Below are 26690 nucleotides of genomic sequence, written 5' to 3'. Positions count from 1 at the left end.
AAGCAAGGTGGTGGCTGGCAGACAGGGCAGTCCCAGATTTGCATGCAGATAAACCAGGAGGAACAACTGGGGAGCGAGATAGACCATGCAACCCAGGGTTCCAGTGTGGGGAAATAAAGCCTCAAACCCTCTGGTTGTAAAATCCTGTGGGGGTTGAGGCGGCAGGAGAAACTCCCAGCGTCATAGGAGAGTTTGTTGGAGAAACCCACAGGGTCCTAGAATGTACACAAGACCACCCACCCAGGAATTAGCACCAGAAGGGCCCAATTTGCTTGTGGGTACCAGGGGAAGTGACTGAAAACTGGCAGAGAGCAGAGCAAGTGGCACTGTTCCCTCTCGGAACCCTCTCCCATGTACAGCATCACAACACAGTGGCATGGGTTGCCCCACCCTGGCAAAAACCTAAGGCTCCACCCCTTACTACATAACAGGTGGGCCAAGACAAAAAAAAAATGGCCCAAATGAAAGAACAGATCAAAGCTCCAGAAAAAATATAACTAAGCAACAAAGAGAGAGCCAAACTATCAGATGCACAGTTCAAAACACTGGTTATCAGGATGTTCCAGGAACTCACTGGGTACTTCAACAGCATAAAAAAGACCCAGGCAGCAATGAAGGTTGCATTATGTGAAATGAAGAAAAATCTACAGGGAACCAACAGTGATGGGAAGGAAATCAGGACTCAAATCAATGGTTTGGAGCAGAAGGAAGAAACATTCAACCAGAACAGAATGAAGAAACAAGAATTCAAAAAAATGAGGAGAGGCTTAAGAACCTCCAGGATATCTTTAAACATTCCAATATCTGAATCATGGGGATGTGAGAAGGAGAAGAGGAAGAGGAAGAAATTGAAAACCTATTTGAAAAAATAATGAAGGAGAACTTCCCCAATCTGGCAAAGGAAATAGATTTTCAAGAAGTCCAGGAAGCTCAGAGAGTCCCAAAGAAGTGGGACCCAAGGAGGAACACACCAAGGCACATTATAATTACATGAGCTAAGATCAAAGAAAAGGAGAGAATCTTAAAAGCAGCAAGAGAAAAGGAGACAGTTACCTACCTTCAAAGGAGTCCCCATTAGACTATCAGCCGATTTCTCTAAAGAAACCTTGCAGGCAAGAAGGGGCTGGAAAAAAGTATTTAAAGTCATGAAACGCAAGGACCTACATTCCAGATTACTCTATCCAGCAAAGCTCTCATTTATAATAGAAGAGCAGATGAAGTGCGTCCCAGATAAGGTCAAGTTAAAGAAGTTCATCATCACCAAGCCCTTATTATATAAAATGTTGAAGGGACTTATCTAAAAAAAAGAAGACCAAAAATATGAACCATAAAATGACAACAAACTCACAGCTATTAACAACTGAACCTAAAAACAAACTAACTAATTAACTAACTAAGCAAACAACTAGAAAAGGAACAGAATCACAGAAATGGAGATCACATGGAGGGTTATCAGTGGGGGAGTGGGAGGGGGAGAGAGGGGGAAAAGGTACAGAGAATAAGTAGTATAAATGGTAAGTAGAAGATAGACGGGGAGGTTAAGGATAGTATGGGAAATGTAGAAGCCAAAAAACTTATATGTATGACCCATGGACATGAACTAAAGGGGGGAAATGCGGGTGGGAGGAGGTGTGCAGGGTGGAGGGGCATGAAGAGGGAAAAATGGGACAATTGTAATAGCATAATAAAGAAAATATATTGCCCTGGCTAGCGTAGCTCAGTGGATTGAGCGCGGGCTGCGAACCAAAGCATCGCAAGTTCAATTCCCAGTCAGGGCACATGCCTGGGTTGCAGGCCGGCCCCCAGCAACCGCACATTAATGTTTCTCTCTCTCTGTCTTTCTCCCTCCCTTCCCTCTCTAAAAATAAATAAATAAAATCTAAAAAAAACAGAAAATATATTTTAAAAAATGTATGTGGAACCACAAAACACCTGAAGTAGCCATAGAAATCTTGAGAAAGAACAAAATGGGGGTATCACATTATGTGATATCAAATTATACTATAATTATATAGTAATCAAAACAACATGGTACTGTCATAAAAACAGACACATAGATCAATGGAACAGAACAGAGAGCCCAGAAATAGACCATACTCTTATGGTCAATTAATATATGACAAAGGAGGCAAGAACATACAATGGGGTAAAGACAGTCTATTCAATAAATGGTGTAGGGATAATAGGACAGATACATGCAAAAAATTTAAACTAGGCCACCTTCTTACATCATATATAAAGATAAACTCGAAATGTATGAAAGACTTTAATGTAAGTCTCAAAACCATAAAATTCCTAGAATAAAACATAGGCAGTAAACTCTTTGACATTTCTCTTAGTAATATCTTTTCTAACATATCTCCTCAGGCAAGGGAACAAAAGAAAAAACAAACAAATAGGACAATATCAAACTGAAAAGTTTTTGCATAGCAAAGGAAACCATCAACAAAATGAGAGGACAACCAACTGAATAGGAGAATATATTCATCAATAATACATCTGGTAAGGGGTTAATATCCAAAATTATAAAGAACTCATACAACTGAACACCAAAACCCCACCCCCCCCAACCAATCCCATTAAAAAACAGGCAGAAGACCTAAATAGGCATTTCTTCAAAGAGGACATACAGGTGGCAAATAGACATATGAAAATATGCTCAAGGTCACTAATATCAGAGAAATGCAAATTAAAACCACAATGAGAGAACTTCTGGTCAAGATAGAAGCTTAGGTAAACATGGCTTTCCACCTCACACAACCACAGCAAAATTACCACTAGACTACGGAACAAATATCACCCATAATGGTCAGAAAATAGAGCTGTTTGGAAGTCCAACAACCTAGGAATTAAAGAAGCCACATTCATCCAGATGGGCCATGCTATTAAGAGAGGGAATCAAAGCAGCTCTACCTATTGCACAGAAACAAACACAGGGAGGCTGCCAAAATGAGGAGACAAAGAAATATGGCCCAAGTGAAAGAACAGAACAAAACTCTAGAAAAAGAACTAAATGAAATGGAGATAAGAAATCTATAAGATGCAGAATTCAAAACACTGGCTATTATGATACTCTAGGAACTCACTGGGTACTTCAACAGCATAAAAAGACCCAGGCAGACATGAACTTTACACTAAGTGAAATAAAGAAAAATTTACAGAGAACCAACAAAGGAGGGGATGAGGTTAAAAAATAAAATCAATGATTTAGAACATAAGGAAGCAAAAAACATTGAATTAGAACAGCAAGAAGAAAAAAGAATCCAATGAGGATAGTCGAAGGAGCCTCTGGGACACCTTCAAAAGTCCCAATATTTGAATCATAGGGGCACCAGAAGCAGGAGAAAGGACAAGAAATTAAAAACGTATTTGAAAAAATAATGAAAGAAAACTTCCTTAATTTGGTGAAGGAAATATACATACAAGTCCAGGAAGCACAGAGACCCAGACAAGATGGACATAAAGAGGACCACACCAAGACACATCATAATTAAAATGCCAAAGGTTAAAGATAAAGAGAGAATCTTAAAAGCAGATAGTTACCTCCAAAGGAGTTCTCATAACACTATCAGTTGATTTCTCAAAAGAAACTTTGCAGGCTAGAAGGGACTGGAAAGAAGTATTCAAAGTGATGGAAAACAAGGACCTACAACCTAGATTACTCTATCCAGCAAAGCTATCATTTAGAATGAAAGGGCAGATAAAGTACTCCAAAGACAAGGTAACGCTAAAGAGCTCATCATCACCAAAACATAATTATATGGAATGTTAAAAGGACTTATTTAAGAGAAAGAAGATCAAAACTACGAACATTAAAATGGCAATAAATTCACAGCTATCAACAATTGAATCTAAAAGACAAACTAAGCAAACAAGCAGAACAGAACCAGAACCACGGATATGGAGATTATTTGGAGGGTTATCAGTTGGGATGGGGAAAAGGTGCAGGGATTAAGAAGTATACATTGATAGCTACAAAATAGACAGGGGGATGTTAAGAACAGTATAGGAAATGGAGAGGTCAAAGAACTTACATGCATGACACATGGACATGAACTAAGGTGGGGGGTTGCTGGAGAGAATGGGGGGCACAGGGTGGAGGCAGGCAAAAGGGGGGAAATTTGGGACAACTGCAATAGCATAATCAATAAAATGTATTTGAAAAATAAAACTACAATGAGATATAACCTCATACCTGTCAGAATGGCTATCATCAATAAATACACAAACAACAAGTGTTGGCGAGGATGTGGAGAAAAGGGAACCCTTGTGTACTGGTGGTGAGAATGCTGATTGGTACAGCCACTATGGAAAACCATAAAGTTCTAATTAAAAATAGAACTACCTTATGACCCAACAATTCCACTTCTGGATATATATCCAAAGAAATCCAAACCAAAATACTAATTTGAAAAGATATATAGACCCATGTGTTCACTGCAGCATTATGTACAATAGCCAAGATGTGAAACCAACTCAAGTGCCCATCAACAGACAATTGGATAAAGAAGATGTGATACATAGGTACAATGGAATGTTACTTGGCTATAAAAACAAACAAACAATGAAATCTTACCATTTGCAGCAACATGGATGGACCTAGAGGGTATTATGCTAAGTGAAATAAGTAGGATAGAAAAAGTGAAAGACCATACAATTTCACTTTTATGTGGAATCTAAAGAACAAAATAAATGAACAAATAAAACAGAAACAGGTGCATAGACACAAAGAACAAACTGAGGGTGGCCACACTGGAGAGGGATAGGGGAGGGGCTAGGTGAAAAAGGTGAGGGGATTAGAAAGTACAAATTGATAGTCACAGAATGGTCCTGGGTGTAAAGCACAGCCCAGGGAACAGAGTCAGTAGTACTGCAATAACTACGTATGGCACCAGGTGAATACTAGAGTTACAGAGAGGGATCACTGTCTAAATGATATAACTGTCTAACCACTATGCTGCACACCCAAAACCAATATAAAACAATATTGACTGTCAACTGTAATTGAAAAATAAAATTAAAATGGACAAAAGACTCGAACAGACATTTCTCTTAAGAAGATATGCAAATAGTCAATAAGCACAAGAAAATATGCCCGACATCGTTAGTCGCTAAGGGGATGCAAATCAAATCCACAATGAATATCACTTCACACCCACTAGGATGGCCATAATTAAAAAGACAGACAACATGAGGTGTTGGTGAGGATGTGGAGAACCTGGAGCCGTCATGCACTGCTGGTGGACATGTAACATGATACAGTTACTTTGGAAAACAGTCTGGTATTTCCTCAAAAAGGTTAAAAATAGAGCCACCATATGACCCCGCAGCAATTCCATTTTTAGGTATACCTCCAAAAGCAATGAAAACATGTTTACACAAATGTTCAAAGTAGCATTGTTAATAATAGCCAAAAAGTAGAAACGACTCAAATGCCTATCAGCTGATGAAGAGACAAACACAATGTGTTGTGTCCACACCATAGGATGTTATTTGACAACACAAGTGAATGAAGTACAACGCATGCTCCTACACGGTGATCCTGGGAACCACGGCGGCAACTGAAAGAAGCCAGACACAAAGGACCACATATTATCCGATCTCATTTACATGAAATGTCCACAATAAGCAAATCCATAGAGATAGTAAGCAGATTAGTATTTCCTAGAAGAGAAATGGGAAGTGACTGTTATGGGTATGCGTTTGCTTTTTTTTTTTTAAGGGTAATTAGAGTATTCTAAAGTTGAGTGTGGTGATGGCTGCACAACTCTGAATACACTAAAAAATGAATTGTACACTTTAAACAGACGAACGGTACGGCATGTGAAATACATCTCAATAAAGTTGTTAATTTAAAAACCCTAGGAGGCAGGTGTCTCAGTTTCTTGTGGCTGCTCTGACAAATTCCCACAAATTTAGCAGCTTAACAGAACAGAAACTTACTCTCTCACAGTTCTGGAAGGCAGAAATACAAAAGCGGCATCTTGGACCACACTCCAAGTGTCAGCAGGGCCATACTCCCTGGTAGCGGCTCTCAGGGAGAATGTGTTCCTTGCATCTTCCAGCCTGTGGTGGCTGCTGACACACCTGGGCTGTGGCTGCATCACTGTCCTGTTCAAGGCTGGCATCTTCAGGTCTCTCTCTGCTTCATCTTCTCACCGCCTTCTCCTCTGTGAGTCAATTCATGCTCCGCCTTTCTTTTTTAAGGACACTTGTTATGACATTTAGGGCCCACCCAGATGATCCAGAATAATCACCCCTATCTCAAGATCCCTAATTTAGTTAAATATGCAAAGACCTTTATTACAAATAAGGTAAAAATCGCAGGTTCCAGGGATAGAACCTGGTTATCTTTGGGGGCCCCGCTAGCAGCCCATCACAGAGAGTGTCATGACCCCTGTTAGAGATGAGGAAACAGAGCCAGAAAGCGAAGTATCGGGAAGTTTCAGAATCACGTCTTCCTGCCTGTGCCTCTCTGACTTGTTCTGAGACCTCCAGTAACTGGACTTTTATGGCACCTTCCTGAGCAGAAGGCTCAGCTCCCACCCCTGTTCCAGGCCAGGCCAGGCCAGTTGGTGCTTGCCAGGAGGCCCCATAGGAATGAGAAACATCAAGGATGCCCCAGACACAGGGAGGCGGCTCCGATTCCTAGCAGGCACCATGCTAAGCACCAGGACAGACAAAGGCCTGGCCGTGCCCTCGGGAATTTGGAAAGGACCTATCAACAGATTATCCAACACAGAGAGAAGCAAGCTGAGAGAAGCTCCTCCTGGCAGTTAAGGAATGAGAGGGGGCCCTCCCTGGTGTGTTGCCCTCTAGCTTTCCCCCTCAGGCTAAGGTGGATAAGGAGACCGCTTCCGAGACAGAGCCTTTACCCAGGATCTTGACAATAGATTGTATCTTCTGACTTCTCCCTCCCAGCTGAGAATCATCCACAGATCTTACCAGAAGATCACCAGAGTTCTCACGCAAGTTATTAATAAAAACACTCAATATGAGAAAGATAGAAACCTATGGCACGCTACAAGAGGCTTACCTCAGTCTGATCTCAGTCAAAATTCCTTTGATATAAACGGTCAGCAAGCTACAAATCTACCTCCTCTACTGTCATTCACGCCACCCCCTCCGTGAGGATACGACTCAGAAGTACTGGCAAACCATACACCCATCAGAGAGTGGCTATTCCTGATAATGTCATAGTGGCAGTAACAACAATAGTAATAACAATAATAATCAATAGAATATTTTTTTGTCCTTGTTCTCCCTTTTCTGTCCTTTGTCTCCAAGATGAAGTACACTTTACTAAAATAAGAGGAAACCCTAACTTGTTTATCAGGAGTTCCCGGAGCAATTACCCTGCCAGGAACAACTCTGTAGGAACAACCACCTCGGGTTTGAGGGGTGGGAGGAGGGCAGGTTGTTGTTAATCTAAAGATCAACAAAATGAACTCTAGATACAAAGAGCGACTTTGGTCTAAAGTACAGGATGTTTCCAGCTTATCACCAGGTTTTGATTCCGAAGCCTGTTTTGAAGCTAGTTGTTGAGCAAATGCTAAGTGTGCTCAACGGCCATCTGGGGAACCCTGAGCAGGTTCTCTGGTTGGCCCGCCTCGACCTGTGCTGGCAACACGGCTAAGATTCATGGTGAGCGGTCTGAGCCCAGAGTCTGTCCAGTGTCCCAGCTCTGAACCCCGTTACCAGGGCAGTTTCCCCTCCCTGCCGGCGCACTCAGCAGCTGCGTATGTGCTAGGATCGCTTCAGTTCAGTGTCTGCAACTTAAAAGCATTTTTAATAGAGTCTCACTCCCTTTTCCATGGGATTTACCAGTGGAATAATGTCCCCACCCCCCACGTCACCCCATCAGTGCCTGGCGACTCCTACCTCCAAGAGTCGAGGAGCCTCACCTGGTGGCCCAGGAGAAGGTAGCAGCCATTAATCCAACTGGTTTTCTTAATCCTAAAATTTGGATGTTAGGTATCCATCCTTCCCCTAACATTTTAATCTCAGGGACTGAGGAAGAGGAGCAGAAAACACAGAAGGCGAGAGAGGGGAACGGAGGCTGACAGCTGCTGTCGGAAGCACCCCAGAAGTGGGTTTGCCCACTTCTGCACATAGGCTCTGGAAATTTACAACAGAAAAATATTTTAAACTACTTAAAACATTACCCACCAGAGTGGTTCTCAGTCCAGTCTGTGATTAGCTTTGTCTGCCCAGCTGGCATTCATGGGGCCAGCAGAAGTGTGTGACCTTTCTTATCGTGATCAGCTGTCACCTTGATTTGAAAAGGAAATCTGGCAGGAAGCGCTGCGGGAGGAAGCAGAGGGCACTTTCTCCTCTGCTCTCAGCCGCTATCCCTCTATTTTCTTGCTTTGAAAGGAAACAGTGGCTCCTGCCTAAGAGGCTTCTCCTTTCAGCTTTTTGGGCCATGTTGGTGCTGTTCCTGGGCTGGCCTCCAGGTGACGAAGTTGTTGAGGACAACTATGTCCCCTTCTAGTACCTAGCCTGAAAGCCAGATAATGTCCTGAGCTGGAAAAAAAAAAGGGGGGGGAAGTGGAGGTCCTCGCTGGTATGGCTCGGTTGGTTGGAGCGTCGTCCCAATACGCCAAGGTTGCAGGTCCGATTCCCAGTCAGGGCACATACCTGGGTTGTGGGTTCGTTCCCTGATTTGGGCATGGCTGTGTGTGACCCATAGTCCAGACGCCTATGATCCGTGGTCTGGGAGCGGAATCAATGCTTCTTTCTTGCATCAATGTTTCTCTCTTCCTTCCCCTTTCTCTAAAAGCAATGAAAACAATGTCCTCGGGTGAGGGTTCAAAAGAGGAGGGGCAGGTTGGGACAGGGAATTTCAAAATCACAGATCACAGGGGCCTTGATCTTCACTCTCCACAAAACTCCAGCAGATTATTTATTAGGTATGTAAAAACTATATGTTGTTTCTAAGCATCCCCTAACATCTTTTCCTAGTGAGTCACGGCTCACACCGCATCAGAACCTCGATCAAGTCTTTGACGAAACAAATTATGGAGGAGGCCCGGACTGTGGTGGGAGTCTAGAGAAAGGTAGAGAATGGGGGGTCTGGGCCAGGCCTAGCAAGGGCTGACTGTGAGGGTCACACGCAGGAGAGATCAGGGCAGGTATTAAGGGCAAGATGAAGCCTGGGTTGTGAAGCAGGGGGACCAGGAGGGGGCTGCTCAGTGAGGAACTGCGGGGGGGGGGGGGTCCTAGTGGCCAGTAGATGGTGCAGATCAGAGCAGAACTCCTACGGGTGCTGGTCCAAGACACCTGCAGTTACCAAGCCAGAAGTGGAGATGACCAGAAACTGGCAAGGAGCTTCGAACAATGAATCAGGACACATTAACCTGGTTTTAATTGTTGCCAGGGTTACTAGACTGTTAAAACAGTAAAATACTGCAGATACAAGCTTTCTGAATTTCAGAAAGACATCTGACCAAGTCTGGCCTGGGGTCTTCTTGGAGAAGTGCGTAGTACCTGCCATTTCTGGGACAATGGCATCAAAAGAGCTTTAATCAGAGTCAATTCAACGGAGCTGTCTTGTGGACTACCACATGGCTGTCTTCTTCCAGCTCTTGGTCGACATTTTTTTTCTTTTTCCTTTTTTCCTTCGTGTGAGCGTGTGTGTGTGTGTGTGTGTGTGTGTGTGTGTGTGTCCCAGGCTTCTTTACTTAAGATCAAAGTGATAAGTGATGTGGAGATTAAACTCAAGAGCATCCCTGAACTTCACCTTCGCTCCAGCTGGTTCCCCACACTCCCCACCCCAACACAGCTGTGCTCCCAGCTCCGTAGTGAAGGGAGAACTGAGTCCCAAAGCCCTGGAACAACTCTCAGGGTTCTTCACCTCGTTCTCCTGTTTTCTGGGAAGGGCAGGCTCCTCACTTTGAATGTATAGGAATGCCCAGGGCAGTGACAGACCCAAAGGGAAAGGCTTCCCCTGTGGGGAAAGGGACTGAGGAGCACGGTGTAGTGGAGTGAGGGCCCACATAGCCTGAGATACCTAAACGGGGCCCTGGTGTCAGAGGAAAGGACACCAATCCCCCTCCCCTGAGAAAGGAAGCCCAGAAGCCTCAAAATCCTCTCACTGAGAACAGTCCCTGCTTGATCCTTTGCCCTCCTGGTGACAGGTGCAGAACCACACTCGATCCACACGTCTTCCTCCAGCCAGGGCTGCAGGGCGATGTGGTCGATCTGCGACAGGGTGGCCTTCCCACACCGCAGGAACACATTCGGCATGTGGTCCCTCACTCGGTTCTCCACACTCCTTTGTGTCCCGGGCTTCACATTGCTTTCTCTTCCACACCTGCACAGAGGTCCCCGCCTTGCATGCCTCCTGCAGGTTCTTGTGGTCATCAGCTTCCTCTGCCTACTTCTGCAGCAGGGGCTGCAGCCTACACATGTTCTTCAAACCGACATTGACAGAGCAGATGGTCGTTGGGCTGGATAGCTTCCCAAAAAGAACTCCCAGAGGGAGTCCAGCATCAGCCTGGGGCTACCCCAGGGCAATCCTCTTCTGCTTCAGGAGCCTGGCAAACTGCTCGCGGTCTTTCTGCAGAACTTCCGCGTCTTCACTTGCCTCCTCCTGGGGTTTGGCTCCAGCTTCTCCTTGTCCAGCTTCATGGCCACAGGCAGGGCAGCGGTGAGCTGAGGGAGGACCCCTCAGAACTGCTCTCCACCCCAGCTCCTGCTTTGCCCTCGAGCTGGGGCAGGGTGGTTCACCAGGCCTCCTTGGAGAAGCAGCCCCACTGCAGCCAGACATCCATAGTAGGACATCCACAATCCACTCTTCTGCCCCCCATCCCAGCAGGACTCATTTGGCTGGGGGCACAGGGCAATCCCCCACACCTCACCCCAGGCCAAGCCCCGCCAGTTCCCCACCCACCAGGAGGACCCTGGAAGCTCAGCCAGGTCTCAGGGTCAACCCAGGCCCTCCTGGTGGGGACGAGAAGGCAAAGTCAGAAGATAGGTGACCCACCACAGAAGGACAGTACCCCAAGCTGGGGGCCTAGTGACAGCAGGGCTCTCCAAAGCACTGCTCAACACCTCTCCCCCTCTGCAACCCACCCACTCCTGGTCAATGTTTTTAGGGATGGCTCACATGAGAACTCCTAAAAGCATGCTGATTGAGTCCCTAATGACACAGCCCTGAGAGGGACAGGGAAGAGGCCAAGTCACAGAATCAGTAGTCCAAAGGATGTCACCAGGAGGAAGAAATGGGCCAAATGGGCCAAATGGTGATATATAACAGAAAGTTAAGTTCCCGAACTTAACCCCTCAAAACTGACCTTAAAATGCAGGACAAGGGAGATGCTCCTTAGCAGCAGCACGTATGGGAACGGCAGGAGTTTAAAAGGGCTGTGGTCGACGCCACAGTTCCCAGCGTTGAAGGAAACAAAGAGTTCAGAAGAGGGGAGAAGACGGTCCCACTTGTATGTTGTCATTCAAGCTTAGTGCTGGGGGCAGAGAGGGTGGGACTCCTCGAAGCATGCGGACCAGCGATGAAAATGCAGAGGCAGGGGCCTTCAAACTGCGTCCTAAGAGGAGCATCTGAAGGAGGTGGAATGTTAAGATTTGGGGGAATATCTGGTCATTATCTTCAAACAGTTATACTGTTTTTATATGAAAGGGGAAGTGGACATTTTTCGCCCTACTTGTGGGTAGAAATTACAGAGACACATATTGCAGTCAGAGCTCTGCAACACAGCAGGAGAGGAGCGGTTTTAGGAAGGTCGTCAGAGGCGGCGGAGAGAGGGAGATGACTCCAGAGGAAACAGCTGCGCGGCTCCTCCGAGGCTGGCCAGAGGCCATTCACGTGCCAGTTCCCAGGGACCCCAGCGGCCACACAGGCCAGGCTCTCTCTCTCCGGGGAAAACTTCCTCTTCATCATTCAGATGAAGAGTCTCTTCATCTTACTGATGAAGCTACTAAGGAGGCAAATATTAGTCAAAACCAATGGCGTGAATCAGAGAATCGTTCCTGCTGACTGTCGGGCTTGGAGAGAAACACAAAAGGAAAAGGCAGTTGGCGGTCGTCGCAGAGATGGCAAAGTGGCCTCTGCTACTTGAAAGCTGGGGTCACAGTTCTGACTGATGCAAAGAAGGGCTTCGAAATTGTTTGTGGAGCTCCTGAATGACCTGCCAGATGGCATGAAAATGCACCTGTGGCCCCTTTGTGGCAAGCCGAGCAGATCCAGCCGACCCCACCGGACAGCAAGCGTGGCAGGAGCCAGAAAAACCCAGAAGGAAAACAAAAGGCAGCCTAAGTGCTCACAGTCTTCGTCCCCAGGGTCTGAAGTGCAGAAGAATGACCAGAGCCATGGATGAGACACACAGAGCCGAGGAAAGCAGAGCCCCTCTGGGAGTGAGGGCAGCAGAGTGAGGCAGACTGGCTGACTTTGGGAGGGACAGCAGGGCCTTGATTTTGAGGGAGACGGTAGGTATAGGAGACCTGCAGGGAGCCTTTCTCTGGCAAGTGTGATATAACGCTCCCCGCACAGCCCCCTCCGGTCATGGAGCCCTCAGCGCCTCCCGTGAATTGGCTCATCAGACCCTGCGAACCGCATGCTAGTGTCATCCCCGCTGCACAGGAGAGAAACAAGCCCCTCAGGGAGGCGAGGGCACTTGCCCAGGTTTAAGAGGTAAAGTCCATTGGAACCCTGGCTGCCTGACTCTGGAGCCGAGCCCTTGGGTTTTGCACAGTGCCTCTGGGAGAAAACCACTTTGGAACGCTCCACAGTAGGAACATCTTTAGCTTAGGACCAAGACTGAAGGGGTCAGTTTCTGAAAACAGTTATAATACAGAGTATAAAGTATTTATTCACCAAGGTTATTGTAGGATATAACTCTTCAGTTTGTTCTATACGACTGTCTTAATGTTGCCTGTTGTTTTTTTACAGCTTCATCACCTGACTAAACAAAATTAAAATAAACAAATACGTCCAAATAAAAAAAGGCAGACAGGCTGAGGTGGAAGAACACACACCGGAAACGATGTTCCTAGACAGCCGTGCGATTCGTGTGATCCAGGACCAAGCCAGGAACCTGCATAAACATTTCTAACGTTGAGGATGTGAGAACGCAGATAGGTCTCCAAATGGATCCCTCACAAACCTCAAGGATCTGCTTTTAATTTGAGCTGTTTAAAAAAATGAACCAATTCCCCAGAGAAATAAAAAAAAAACATACATTCACACAAAAAATCTGGACCTGAAGGTTTGAATGTTGACAGCAGCTTTATTTGTAAATCCAGCTTTCCCAAAAATTGGAATCAGCCCAGACACCCCTCTGTGGGTGCATGGCTCCACCAATGGTGGTGCATCCATATTGTGGATGACACCTCAGTATTAAAAAGGAATGAACAATAGATACATGCAACACTTTGGATGAAACTCCTGGGGAATATGCTGAGCAAAAAAAAAAAAAAAAAGCCAACCCCCCAAATACGATTCTATTGACATAACATTTTGAAATACCAAAACTTTAGACATGGAAGGCAGATTAGCGGTTTCCGGAGGCTGGGGATGAGGACAGAAAAGGAAGTGGATGTGGCTATAAAAAGACAAAGGAGGGACGCCTGTGGTGCTGCACCTGTGCTTCGGCGGGCCCCGGACACATGAGCCCGCGCAGGTGGGGGAGCTGTGCAGAACCTTACACACAGACACAGTGAGTGCAGGTGAAACTGGGGCAACGGAGTAAGGCCCACGGGCTGTATCCATGCCCGTGTCCTGGCTGTAATATATTACATTGTAGTTTCACCAAGTGTTACCACTGGGAGAAACTGGACCAGCATGCAAGGGATCTCTCTATATTTTTTACTACAAATCCATGTGAATCTACTATAATCTCAATCAAAGTCCCCAGTTTTAGAAAGTGGACCAGATAGTTCCCTGTCCCTGAAGGATTCAAGCTCTGGTCAGCTGCTCCCTGGTGCAGGTGTTGCTGGGGGATTACCGAGGGATTAGGCAGCCCCTGCCGCTTTCAACCTCCCAATTTTCTGAGCTCTCATTGGGAGCAAGAGCCTTCGGGAGGTGAGGAGAAAGCTGAGCACAGCACAAACTCCTCCCTTCCTGCTGGTCCCATAAGTGCACAGCCTCGGAGTTTCCTCCCTAATGAGGCTCATCCTCTCGTACCAAGAGGAAGAGGTGCTCTGAGGGCATTTGGCTGGCCACCTCTGTCACCACTGGCTCCTCCCTAAGGCTGAGGGGTGGGGGGCAACAGGGGGTCCTGACAAAGACAAAACATGAATTTCCACCCTGTGACTAAGAACCTGGAAGAATCCCACTGTGACGGGGAGCAAGCATGCTCCAAACGAAGGGACATTCTAGGTGGAAAGCAAGCAGGGACATGCTGAGACCTAAGAGGGACATAGGAATGATCATGGATGGTCAAGAGGGTAAAGGGGGATTTTTGAACATTGTTCTGGAGACGCCCTGGAATGCCCCGGGTCCTAAATGGAACACTTCCCTCCTACATAGTTTCATGACCAGTTGCACCAGAAAATTATTCTTAAATGGACCTCTGCAACAGGGACATGGGTGAATGTGAGGTGCCCTTAGTCCCTCTTCCCCCATCCCCATCCCTTCGCCCAACTTACAGAGAAGGTCCCTGAGGTTGACTGTGACTTGCCTGGTCAGCCAGTGAGGGGCCTGGGAGCGTCCTTCATTGTCTCTGGGATCCCCACTCACCATTTTCCCTGCGTCCTCACATCCAGGACCTCGCATAGTACGTGTGATGTCAGGCCCTGGGTGCTCTGACACAGGCCCGGGTCCCTAAGGAGGGGCTTGAGTGCTAGGTGAACGCTAACAGCACCAGCTGTCCCCAGGCCTCCAGCTGACAACACCTGAAACTCCTGTGAAGGCGGAAGTGACTGACGATGACGCAGGTGTGCGGGGTGCCCTGAATACCAACCCCAACTGCAAGCGGCATCTCCACTCCATCGGCACCTCCCCTCTCCTCCCGTATCCACGCATGCCCTCCATCTGCAAGCCTCGCTCTCCAAGAAGAGATTTCTCCTGGGGTCTCCACAGGTGGGTAGGTACAGGCAGTGGAAGGGGGCTCTGCCCGCATGGAAGGCTTTGCCCACACAAAGGGACTTTGTTTTCTGCCACCTAACACAATATTACCTGCAACAGCCTGCAAATCCATTTTTTAAACGTGGCTAGGAGAGCTGAGGGAAAGGGAAAAGCAGGGCCCCAGTTCAGCCATTGTTCTCACACGGGCATTGTTCTCAGGCCTCACCGCTTATCCAGAAGACTCCCATGACCCCCAGGGAATGAGATTGTTTTTCCCAAGCTTGAGCTCTTCAGGTGTGAGCTGCCTGCCATTCTAGGACAACGGTGGTGGCTGCAGCACTTCTGCAACAGGAAAAAGGAAGGAACTTCTGATCTGTGCAGCTACGGCATCAACAATGTTCGCCCCCAACCACCGAGCAGCAAAGAGGAAGGGAGCTCGGTTCCCATAGCGATCAATCACCGGGAAGCCAGCGAGGGGCGCCAGCGAGAGGACTTTGCCCTCCTCTGGTTCCCTGCAAATATGTTCCTGAGCCCAGGGCTGGTTCGACACCTGGCACCTCTCCAGAACCGCAGGTACAGGAAGCAAGAAGAGGCCTCCACCAGATGGAAATCAACACCGAAAATCCCCTGCCACCAAGAGCGGAAGGCAAGAGGCTTTGGCCCCTCCTAAAGGCACACATCAGGCACAGGTGTCACATGTGGGCGGCTGTGTACTGACTTGAAAGCTCAAGTGTGTGCCACCCACGTGATTCCGTTTCACTAACCTGCATTGCGCCCTGCACCACACTGGGTTCTGTTGTGAGCCCCACAGCACGAGTCTGTCATCAGCTCCTTTATGACAGAAGAACAGACCTCATGTGGGTGAGGCGTGGGTCAGAAACAGCTCACCAAGCTGAGACAGTTGCCACAAGCCACTCCTGAAGGTCATCAGGGCTCTCATCTGAGACTTTGCCTTGACAAAATCAGATTTTTTTACCCTAAGGAAAATTCCAGGATTTTTAAAAAAAATGCTCTGAAATGTCATTTGTTCCAAGCCTTGTTGGTCACTCTTCATCATGCCACGTTCTCTTGTGTCTTGCCTTTTCATACACTGTTCCCTCTGCTTGGAATGCTGTTCCCTGATTCTTTGGTCAGTTAACTCCCCAATGGAGATGCCTGGCCCCTCCTTCCCAGGAGCCCAGACACCTTGCTTTCTGGGCTTCCACCAAACTTACCACACACGGTGTCAGGCAGCACAGAGTAGTGATGAGAAAAGGCTCTTTTAGGCCCAGACTAGCTGTGTGATTTTAGGGGACTTACTTAACCTCTCTGGGCCTCTACCTTCTCATAGGCAAGATGGGGAGAGTGATAGTATCTGCCTTGTATCATTTGTGAGGATAAGATATTAACACACATAAAGCACTTAGAAAATACTAGCACACAGTTAGTAGTCAGTAAACATTAGCTGCTAAAGAATTAATTTTCTTAAAGCAGGGGCCATCTTTCATGTGTATCCTCAGATCGATGCTCTAGCCCTCGGTGAGTGGTCAGCAATATGTGTCAAATGAACTCTGAATTCATGGACAGCTGTTTTCAAGCTACCATTTATGAAACAGACACAGTGCTAGGCACCTTGACACTCAACTAAATGAAATATTTAGTTATGTCACTCCAAGGCTGGGCCTAGGTGACTAAAGACCAGCACTTTGGCAGTGTAGCATTCAGCGTCCTTGAATAGTCCCTTCTGATCTCCTGAGAGCCCTTCCAAGCTCCTGCCTGCCCTGGCTGGGCCTGGAGAAGGTCTCTGTTCTCAGTGCCAGGCCAAGAGGCTCTCAGCATCCCACAGCAGGCTTACCTGCTGTGGTCTAAAAACACCAAGGTACTCCAATATTCTACATGCCGCCAACCCAGAAGCCACTCAGATCTGTTCATGTAAATACTTGGATTTTAAACTAAGCAGCAGCTGGATCTCTCTACTTAAAAATACAGCCTTCCTAGACTCTACAGAGACAGAATGCAGACCCAGGGTTGCCTGGGACTTGAGGAATTGGTGGTCGACTGCAAATGGGCAAGAGGGAACTTTTAGGGAGATGGAAATGTTCTACAACCACACAGGGTGGTCGTCGCACAACCCTGTGTATTTATAAAATACGGAGTTCTCACATTTAGCAAGTAAATACAGGGCACTCGTTAAATCTGATTTTCAGATAACAAATATTGGGTTGGCCAAAAAGTCCTCATTTTTCTGTAAAAGACACATTTTTCCTTTTTACCAATAACTATTGATTTGTGTGTTTTGAGTATGTCAGCTATCTCCTGCTATTGGCTTCTAGAGGGTAGAGGGTAGGGGGTTGCTGCTAAACATCTTCCAATGCATAAGACAGCCCCACAGCAAAGAATTATTTGGCAAAAATGTCAATAGTACCAAGAAACTCTGCAAACCACTTTTGACACATTTGATCAGTCACAGCACCTTCTCCATACACCACACAAATCTTTTTTTACATTTCAGTTGTGTTTTTACCTTTCTTGAAATAATAAAGCATAACACACTGAAAATGTTGCATGTTTTCTTCCATCTTCAATATTAAAATGGCTACACAAAAATTCACCAATTTTAATTAAGTTTTTTTACATGCATGCTGATATGACAGCTATCACAATACAATCTAACAAAATTGTTTTGAATGAAGTTAAAAACAACTAAGTAGTACTAGAGCCATCATATGGAAAAAACATAATGGACTTTTTGGGCAACCCGATATTTTCAGTGTAAGTATGTCTTAGATATTTCATGGGACATACTTATACTAAAAAAGGACTGTTGTTTATCTGAAATTCAAATTTAACTGGGCAATTCTAACTAAAAGTCACTGACATGCACACTTACAATGGACGATTTTTATGGTATGTAAGTTATACTTCCGTGTTAAATTTAGCACAGTGCCTACTATAGTTCTGTTGATCGACCATGGCGTTTCCTCCTGTGTACCCTCTCCACTCCCTCCCTACTCTCACCCCTGGCAAAACACATCTATAAAAACCACCCGCCAGCCCAGGAACCCGTGGAAGGCATCAGTGTAGGAAATCCAAACAGTCACCTTAGCTTTGTTTTCCAAGGTCAGAAACACAGCCTCTGACGGCCAGATGCTCCAAACCCTACAATGACCCCCCCACCCCCTCACTAATTGTTGCCAGCAGTGCCACTCTCGTCAGCTCGGCAAACACCAAATGCCATGTGCAGACTGGAGAGGGGCTACAGGGCTACAAAAATGAGTGTGTCACTTCCATGCTCATAAGTACGTACTATCTTAAGAATTGCCAGTCCAGTCAGTACCCACCCACCCACCAATATACACACTAATAGCATTAAAAACAAAGAATTGCTCGCTCTCTCTCTGCTACGAGAGAGAAAGTTTTTCACCTTCTCCAACAAAACGAACTTTCCTGTATCTGTGGGGTTTGTCCAGAATTGCATTTTGCAATCAAGAGGAGAATGTTAGCTACTTTTTTAGAATTAGCATAGCTGCACTTGTCCATAGCAAATGCAGCTGTGTCTTGAACAACACAGGTTTGAACTGCAAGGCTCCACTAATATGCAGATTTTTTTTCAAAATAAATACACTTAGCCCTTCGTATCCCAGGGTTTTATATCAGCAGATTCAACCAACTACAGGACAAAAACAGCATTTTTGCATTCCCAGCCCCAGATTCCCAACAGTGTATGAAAAATACAATTTTCGATCCATAGTTGGTTGAATTCCTGGATGCAAAGTGGCGACTGTGGAGTCAAAAGTAGCGGATTTCCTACTGAACAGGGGGCAGTGGCCCTCATTCCCAAGTGGTTCCCAGGTAAACTGCACGTAGAAAGCCATGTGCTAGTAGTGGGCCTGGCTCTAAGCAGTCCAGGTACCAAATTCTGACCAACTGTCGAAATTATGATAATCTGTTCTTTTTAAAGTCACCACCTGAATGAAAGGGGCTCATCGACATCACATCCTGCTCCGTGCTCCTCACGGCTGCGCTGCCACTTCCACTCCGGAGGACTCACAGATACTGCCCCCAGACCGTGGGTGCTGCAGGGACCGTCTGCGAACCTATAAACCGAAGATTCCTGCTACTCAGCCCACCAACTCTATAAATGGGGCAACTTGGGCATTTCAAGCAAGAAAGCAAAGCATCCCTGCACAGTCTCACAAGCAGCCCAAAGATAAACTTAGCCCCACGGTGCCTGCTTGAGACTTCGCAGGGTCAGTGAAAGATCCCAAGTGGCTGCCTATGGATGAGGAGGCTCATGTTGAGTAAAACGCCAGTAATATTAACTAGTGTTTATTGCAGAGCACAGTGTGCTTTGTGTGCACTGTGGCTTAGCCCCACGAGGCCCATAAAGCTGCAGGAACTCACCCACAGCACTGACTGGCACAGCTGGTCAAGAGCGGACCCCAGGGCTCTTGCTCTTACTACTGAGTTCAAGTTCCTCCCACTTTTGGCTGAAGTTATATCAACCTACCTAGGTAGCCCCTTTGTCTATCAGGAACTTTAACTAATCAGATATATACTTATGCAGTAGAAGAATCATTAACTATTTCGTAAGTGCCATTTTGGACAAAACGTCTTCCCAGTAATGAAACGTATGATATAAAAATAAAGGAGGTGATGGTGAAAAGGTAGGAATCCCAGCCTACTCAAAGTTATAAAAATTTCTATAGTAACAGACAGCATTTTACACTTCTGGTAATCAGGATGTCAGTGGTGATATTTCACAGGACTGAAAGTCACTTGTTCCCAGGTGCCATCTGTACATGCATTTGACAGTATTTTTATCTAATGACTAAATTTTTCAAGAAGCACTTCAATTCATTTACCCTCATTGACTTGAAATAGTGTATTTCTGAAAGGGCTTTAACTTTCTTTTCAAGTGACTTAAAAGAAAAACGTGAAAATAAAAAATCATAGGCAGAAAGAATGGGCTGGTTGGTTTTTTCCCAGGCCTATTTGAAACTACAGAAATTTGACAATGGCGCCATCTAAGGGAAGATTAGAAAGTTAAACAAAAAGTCATTTTTTCTCTCAATTTTTTTTTTTATCAGCAACAGCTTCTCCTAAACATCTCTTTATCTGCTTTGAACACCCCCATGGTTTACTTCACTTTAGGTTATTGTTTATAGCAGAAACATACCATTGATGTAAAAAAAAAGCATATAAAATACATAGTATCAAAATAGTATATACAAAATTTAAAATAGCTCTGGCTGGTGTGCCTCAGTGGATTGAGCACCAGCCTGCAAACCAAAGGGTCATCAATTCAATCCCAAGTCAGGGCACATGCCTGGGTTGTGGGCCAGGTTCCCAGTGGGGGTTGCACGAGAGGCAACCACACACTGACGTTTCTCTCCCTCTCTTTCTCCCTACCATCCCCTCTCTCAAAAATAAATAAATAAAATCTTAAAAAAAAATTTTTAAATAAAATTTCCTTATTTCTTTCTCCATACATAGTACTCTATGCATATGCAAATAAATTAATGAACAAATATATAACCATCAATATGTATATATGTGTAGATATACTATTATAAATAAATGGGCTGTATGTTATATGTTTTCCCCCACATGATTTTTGACCATCACAAATACATTTCCATTTAAATACAAGAGAACCACCTCATTTTTTAATGGCTCCAAAATATCTCATCATGTACAGAATTTCTTTTCAGGATAATAAATATGTTCTAAAATTAGATTATGTTGATGCTTACACAGCTTTGTGAATATACTAAAAACCACTGAACTGTATACTTTAAATTTTATAGAATGTGAATTATATTTCAACAAAGCTATTTAACAAAAGAACAGATGTCAAAAACTGTCCCATTGTAAGGAACTCTTATAATTTAAATAACTAGTTTCCAATCAGTGGGCACACCAATTAATAGGTGTTTGCAGCTTTTCATGATTAGAAGCAAAACTGCCTGGATGTCTCACGCCTATCATTGTAGCCTACAGATCCAGAGGGAAGGTTCTAGGTCTACATAACACAGCTTTGGATGGAAATGCAAGAATTCCAATGTTAGCTGGTATGGTAGAAGCCACTTCAAATTTATTCCAAGGATATAAAGGTTGTAACATGTGCTAGAGTGAATTTTCTGTTGCAGTTGGGCCTGTATTCCCTCAGTGACCATGGGCAGGGGAGGAGACAGGGGTGGTTTAGTCTTCTAAGGATAGCCTGCCATAGCTGGGTGTGGCCAGGCATTCTGGTTAGTATCCCAGACCTTCCTCTACCAGCTGGAAACTTAGGTCTGCTCCTGAATGATTTTTCCATCAATGAAACAGAATGACACACGGCATTACGAGGATGGAGTGAGCTGGCCCCTCTAATGGGCTGACCACTGGCCAGAAGTTGCTCAGTGAGTGCTAGATTCTTCCCTCTGGTCCCTGAAAGACTCTAGATGAGGGCACAACAAACTCAGAGAGACAGGAAAACAAACCCTGGTGAATCCATTCACATGGTGTAGTTCTTGAGTGGTCACCCCCACAGTTGGGAAGTCACCAGCTCAGTCCAGGCATGGACACCAAACCCATTATCCGCAGCTACAGGTGAAACAAGTCCCAAGAAGAATCAGGAGAAGGAGGGTGAGGCCAGAGCTGGCCTGTAAACTGACCCCATCTTCCCAGAACCCTCAGTAGCCCCTTCCCTGAGAGGGAGCGGGGGTAAACTGATACCACTCTGGGGCCTAGTGGTGTCCTCCTCCTGGGGGACAGCAGCTCAGGCCACCCCGGACACAGGAGAACTGAAGATCAAGGGGAAATTACTGGAGCCCCTGTCAGCCCCAATGCCTAGGAGGAATCACGAGGCCACCTTCTTATTAGGACACCAGCATGACTTCATGTTAACTAATGTGTCTGCAAAGACCTAATTTCCAAACGAGCTCGCATTCTAAGGATCCAGGGCGTGTGAAGTCGGGCAGGGCACTGGTCAGCTGAGTACAGGATCCGTGGGAGCAGACAAGAAATGAGACGAACAGTGACTTGCAGGAGGGACACTTTCTGCTAGATTGCCCGGATCAGCACTGCCCAGAATGTCCTTCTACAGCGTACAAGGGACAACACAAAATAAAGCCAGTGATTTCTACTTCTGGAATGAAAAGCAATCTGATCACTCTAACGAAAACATGAACAGCATGCAGTAGTGTTGTGAGTAAACGGGGCTCAGGAGTAGACACGTGAAAAGTTAAAAATGCTAATAAATGTTTTTAATCAGGATGGTAATCATATTTTAGCAAAGCTTATTACATTAATAAATTCTACAATCTCAGGGAACAAAATAATGAAAAGAATAACTTAAATCTGCTTTACACATGTATTTGAGATAATAAAAATCCTTGAAATTTATAAATCAAAATTATATCTATAAAGCAGGGAAGGATATTTTGAAAATGTTATCAGGATTTTTACCACAATCTAATGTATAAAGTATTTTTAGACATGCAATTAATAGAATTTCAAAAAAGAATTTAAAAGCATGGATATATCACTGTGACCTAAATTAATGACCCTGCTTGTTACAAAATGTAATTATTCAAATAAAAAAACAAATTTTGGAAAATTTATAAGTTAAAGCAATAAAACTTTCATCACTTTTTTTTCCTAAAACTTCAACTATTTCCATAACATGTATTTTGAAATTACTTAAACTATAAAATCCAAGACTTTGAAAATAGCTTGCTGGTTTTCATTCACTTAAACCCTTTAAGAGGTGAAGGAACATCTGAAATACTATGTCTAAATTTTATTGTCAGTGTTTGAGAGGTGGTTTCAATGAGGTTTCGTGGACGCCTCACTGGATTCTGTACACAGCAGGAGTACTAGAATAGGGTAGAGAGGAAATCTGGGAAATCTGGAGGCTCAGCCAGGATTTCAGACGCCATTTCTGGATCTAGAGCCTGTTGTCTGGTGGTGGGTGATTGCTGCCCTCTTCCAGACTGCGTGCAGTGGCTCGCCCTCTCTGCGGCCGGACAGGGATGCCCAGGTGGTTCTGTGCACATGCCGTTCCCAGGCCCATGACCGGTGACAGAATGATGAGGAGGGTGCAAAAGCCTGGCTCCCATGCCCTAGCTGGTGTGGCCCAGTTGGTTGGAGCATCCTTCCAAAACGGAAAGGTTGTAGGTTCGATTCCCAGTCAGAGCACATACCTAAGCTGCTGGTTTGATCCCTTGGTCCAGGCATGTAGGAGAGCAACCAACTGATGCTTCTCTCTTACATCAATGTTTCTCTCTCCCTTTCTCTCTGCAATGAAAAAAGAAATCCTGGGTGAGGATAAAAAAAAACAAAACAAAAAAACCCAGCTCCCCTTTCCACAGCTCACACCCACCACAGCTCACACCCATGGGAGCAGGCAGTGGGCCAGCTACAGCTGAATGGTTGTCTTTGCTTAGTTTCTTCCCCTGCTCTCTCCTGCCTGCCAGTCCCTTCCCCTTCCCTCCAGTAACTCCCATCTCAGGCTCCATTGCTCAGGATCCTGTCCTCAGGGGTCCAACCCTCCATCTCCATGGGATGTAGCTAAAGATATGAACCATTTCAATCATTTAAAGTATTTTCCTGATAAACTTTCTATTTACCATCTTTCATCCAATTAGCATCAGAGAGAATTAAGTAGTGACATATCTCAAGACTCGGGAATCGAGACCAGGGAATCGAGGCCAGGAAACCGGAAGGCTCTCGGACCTTATGCAGAGCTTGCAGTGCTGCAGCTGCCAGTTTGGAAACTCTGAAGTCCTGTGTGTTTATTTTCATGGAAATAGTAACATCTTTGGAAAATGAAACATTTTAGGGAGCTTTATCCTTAAGTAGCGATATTCTTACAGACTGGAATAGGTTCAGAGTTACAAGAGTAATTAGATGAATGAAAGCGAAGCGGGAGGCACTACATAAAAATGAAGAAACACCTGAGCGCTGCTGCACCAGCACAAATAAGGGATCGATTCCAAGGGAAAAGCTATAATATTTCAAAATAAATTGTCATATGAAAAGGCATTTGTTGCTTAAGGGCAGAAGTGAAAATGAATGAATTTTAAAGTCATTTAAATTTATTAAATCTTGAGACTTTACTAAATGGTATTTGTGAAGTTCTGTGGAAGGATAAATAAAATTAAGCTAGTGGACTTAATGATATTTGTGATTTAGAAATATAAGATAATAGAAATATTGGATATAGAAAACTTTCAGACAATTATTAGAAGGGCTGGGACATTTAAAATTTTTATTATTGGAGACTTCTGGCCAAGATGGAGGCGTAGGTAGACACACTGTGCCTCCTCGCACAACCAAAATAAGGACAGCAACAATTTAGAAACAAGATAACAACCAGATCTGACAGAAAATTGAACTGTATGGAAGTCGGACAACCAAGGAGTTAAAATAGACACATTCATCCAGACCAGCAGGAGGAACGGAGTTGGGCAGCCGGGCAGAGAGAGGTCGCGGCACAAAAAGCGATGGAGCCGGATGCCTAACGCATCCCAGGCACATAAGGCATCTGGAGCACAAGACCACAGCAGGTGGACCCTGGGTGCACAGGCAACTGGCAGACCCAGAAAGGCAGTGACTGTGAAGCCTGGCACTGCTTGCAAGGTGTCTGGCTGTCTGGGCCACATTTGCGCACAGATAAACCAGGTGAAATTGGGCAGAGAGACAGACCGTGTAACCCAGGGTCCCAGCGCCGGGAAATAGAGCCTTGGGGCACTGATAAAAACACTTGTGGGGGGTTGAGGTGCAGGGAGAGACTCCCAGCCTCACAGGAGAATGTGTTGGAGAGATTCACAGGGTCCTAGAACATGCACAGGCCCACCCACACGGGAATCAGCACCAGAAAGGCCCAGATAGCTTGAGGGAAGCGGCAGAAGGGACTGAAATCTGATGGAGAGAGGAGCCAGCGCCATTGTTTCTCCTTGGAACCCGCCCCCACATAAACGTCACAACCCAGCGACTGGGTTGCCCCGCCCTAGAGAACACCTAAGGCTCCACCCCTCATACCTAACAGGCGAGACCAGACCGCCCCCCCCTCCAAAAAAAAAAATGGCTCAAATGGAAGTACAAATGAAAGCCTCAGAGCGAATACTTTTAAGTGACCAAGAGATAGCCAACCTCTCAGAGGCACAGTTCAAAGCACTGGTGATTAGGATGCTTACAGAGTTGGTTGAATTTGGTCGCAAATTAGATGAAAAAATGAAGGCTACGATAGAGAAATGAAGGAAAATGCACAGGGAACCATTAGGGATGGGACAGAAACTGGGACTCAAATCAACAGAGTGAACTAGAAGGAAGAAAGAAACAACCAAACAGAAAAGAATGGAGAAATAAGAATTCAAAACAATGAGGAGAAGCTTAGGGACCTCCAGGACATCTTTAAACATTCCAACATCCAAATTATAGGGGTACCAGAAGGGAAAGAGGAAGAGCAACATGTGGAAAACTTATTTGAACAAATAATAAAGGAGAACTTCCCCAATGTGGCAAAGGAAACAGACTTCCAGGAAGTCCAGGAAGCTCAGAGAGTCCCAAAGAAGCTGGACCCAAGGATGAACACACCAAGGCACATCATAATTACATTAGCCAAGGTAAAAATGAAGGAGAGAATCCTAGAAGCAGCAAGAGATAAGGGGACAGTAACCTACAAAGGAGCTCCCATCAGACTGTCAGCTGATTTCTCAAAAGAGACCTTGCAGGCAAGAAGGGGCTGGAAAGGAGTATTCCAAGTTGTGAAAGGCAAGGACCTACATCCAAGATTGCTCTATCCAGCAAAGCTTTCATTTAGAGTGGAAGGGCAGATAAAGTACTTCTCAGATAAGGTCAAGTTGAAGGAGTTCATCACCACCAAGCCCTTATTTTATGGAATAGTAAAGGGACTTATCTAAGAAAAAGAAGATAAAAACATGTACAGTAAAATGACAGCAAACTCACAACTATTAACAACCACACCTAAAACAAAAACAAACTAAGCAAACAAGTAGAACAGGAACAGAACCACAGAAATGGAGATCACATGGAGGGTTAGCAACAGGGGAGTGGGAGGAGGAGAGAGGGGGAAAAGGTACAGAGAATAAGTAGTATAGATGGTAGGTAGAAAATAGGGCAGGTAAGAATAGTATGGGAAATGTAGAAGCTCAAGAACTTATAAGTATGACACATGGACATGAACTTAAGGGGGGAATGTGGGTGGAAGAGGTGTGCAGGGTGGGGGGGAATGGGACAACTGTTATAGCATAATCAATACAATATATTAAAAAAATTATCATTGTTACTGTTCATTGGGAGTTGAGGACTTAACACCATGGCCAATAGCATGGACATGAAAAGGAATTTCAAAGGCCATCAATTTCAAGGAATTCATTGGAAAAGTTCAAGGCAGCTCCTCACAACAAAAGATCCCAGACAGTGACCTGAAAAGTCTCCAAAGACCACACCAACCACTTATAAACATCAACAAAATTGTGGAAATTATAGAAATTATGAGAGTTGTGGAAATTAATGATTCAATGAACAATTTACAGGAAACTTTATATCACTTGTTAAGAGCTTTGCAATATAGCTTAGATTATTTAGCGATAAAGCAGGAGTGGTAACAGAATATATTTAAAATTTTTAATCCAGGTATTGAGTTACGTATTTATATAACTCTGTTGTTTGTTAAATA

At 45.0% G+C, this 26690-nt stretch overlaps 1 protein-coding gene and 1 pseudogene across 10 annotated transcripts in view; both read right to left on the bottom strand.

The window, feature by feature from the left end:
* The window catches only part of PECAM1 (platelet and endothelial cell adhesion molecule 1), an 87571-nt gene that overhangs the window by 58805 nt on the left and 2076 nt on the right, over window positions 1-26690 (bottom strand). The window contains exons 1-3 of one of the 10 annotated variants that reach the window (XM_045836345.1): window positions 14605-14728; window positions 8641-8775; window positions 8170-8526 (exon numbers count right to left, since the gene is read on the bottom strand). Coding sequence is in view for 7 of the 10 variants with exons in the window: in XM_045836340.1 (XP_045692296.1) it covers window positions 7905-8113 (209 nt within the window). In the remaining 3 variants the exon portion in view is untranslated. Of the gene's footprint in view, window positions 1-5943; window positions 7832-7881; window positions 8132-8169; window positions 8527-8640; window positions 8776-14604; window positions 14825-23190; window positions 23285-26690 lie in introns of those variants that run through there. The other 9 variants (XM_045836343.1, XM_045836342.1, XM_045836341.1 and 6 more) reach the window with 9 other exon arrangements.
* Window positions 9891-14731, bottom strand: LOC123816785 (annotated as a pseudogene).

Source organism: Phyllostomus hastatus, unplaced genomic scaffold (genome assembly GCF_019186645.2).
Source record: "Phyllostomus hastatus isolate PE091 unplaced genomic scaffold, TTU_PhHast_1.1 phas_contig_210, whole genome shotgun sequence".
NCBI lineage: Eukaryota > Metazoa > Chordata > Mammalia > Chiroptera > Phyllostomidae > Phyllostomus > Phyllostomus hastatus.
Note: the sequence above shows the minus strand (reverse complement) of the source record. Positions and strands in the feature narration are given on the sequence as shown.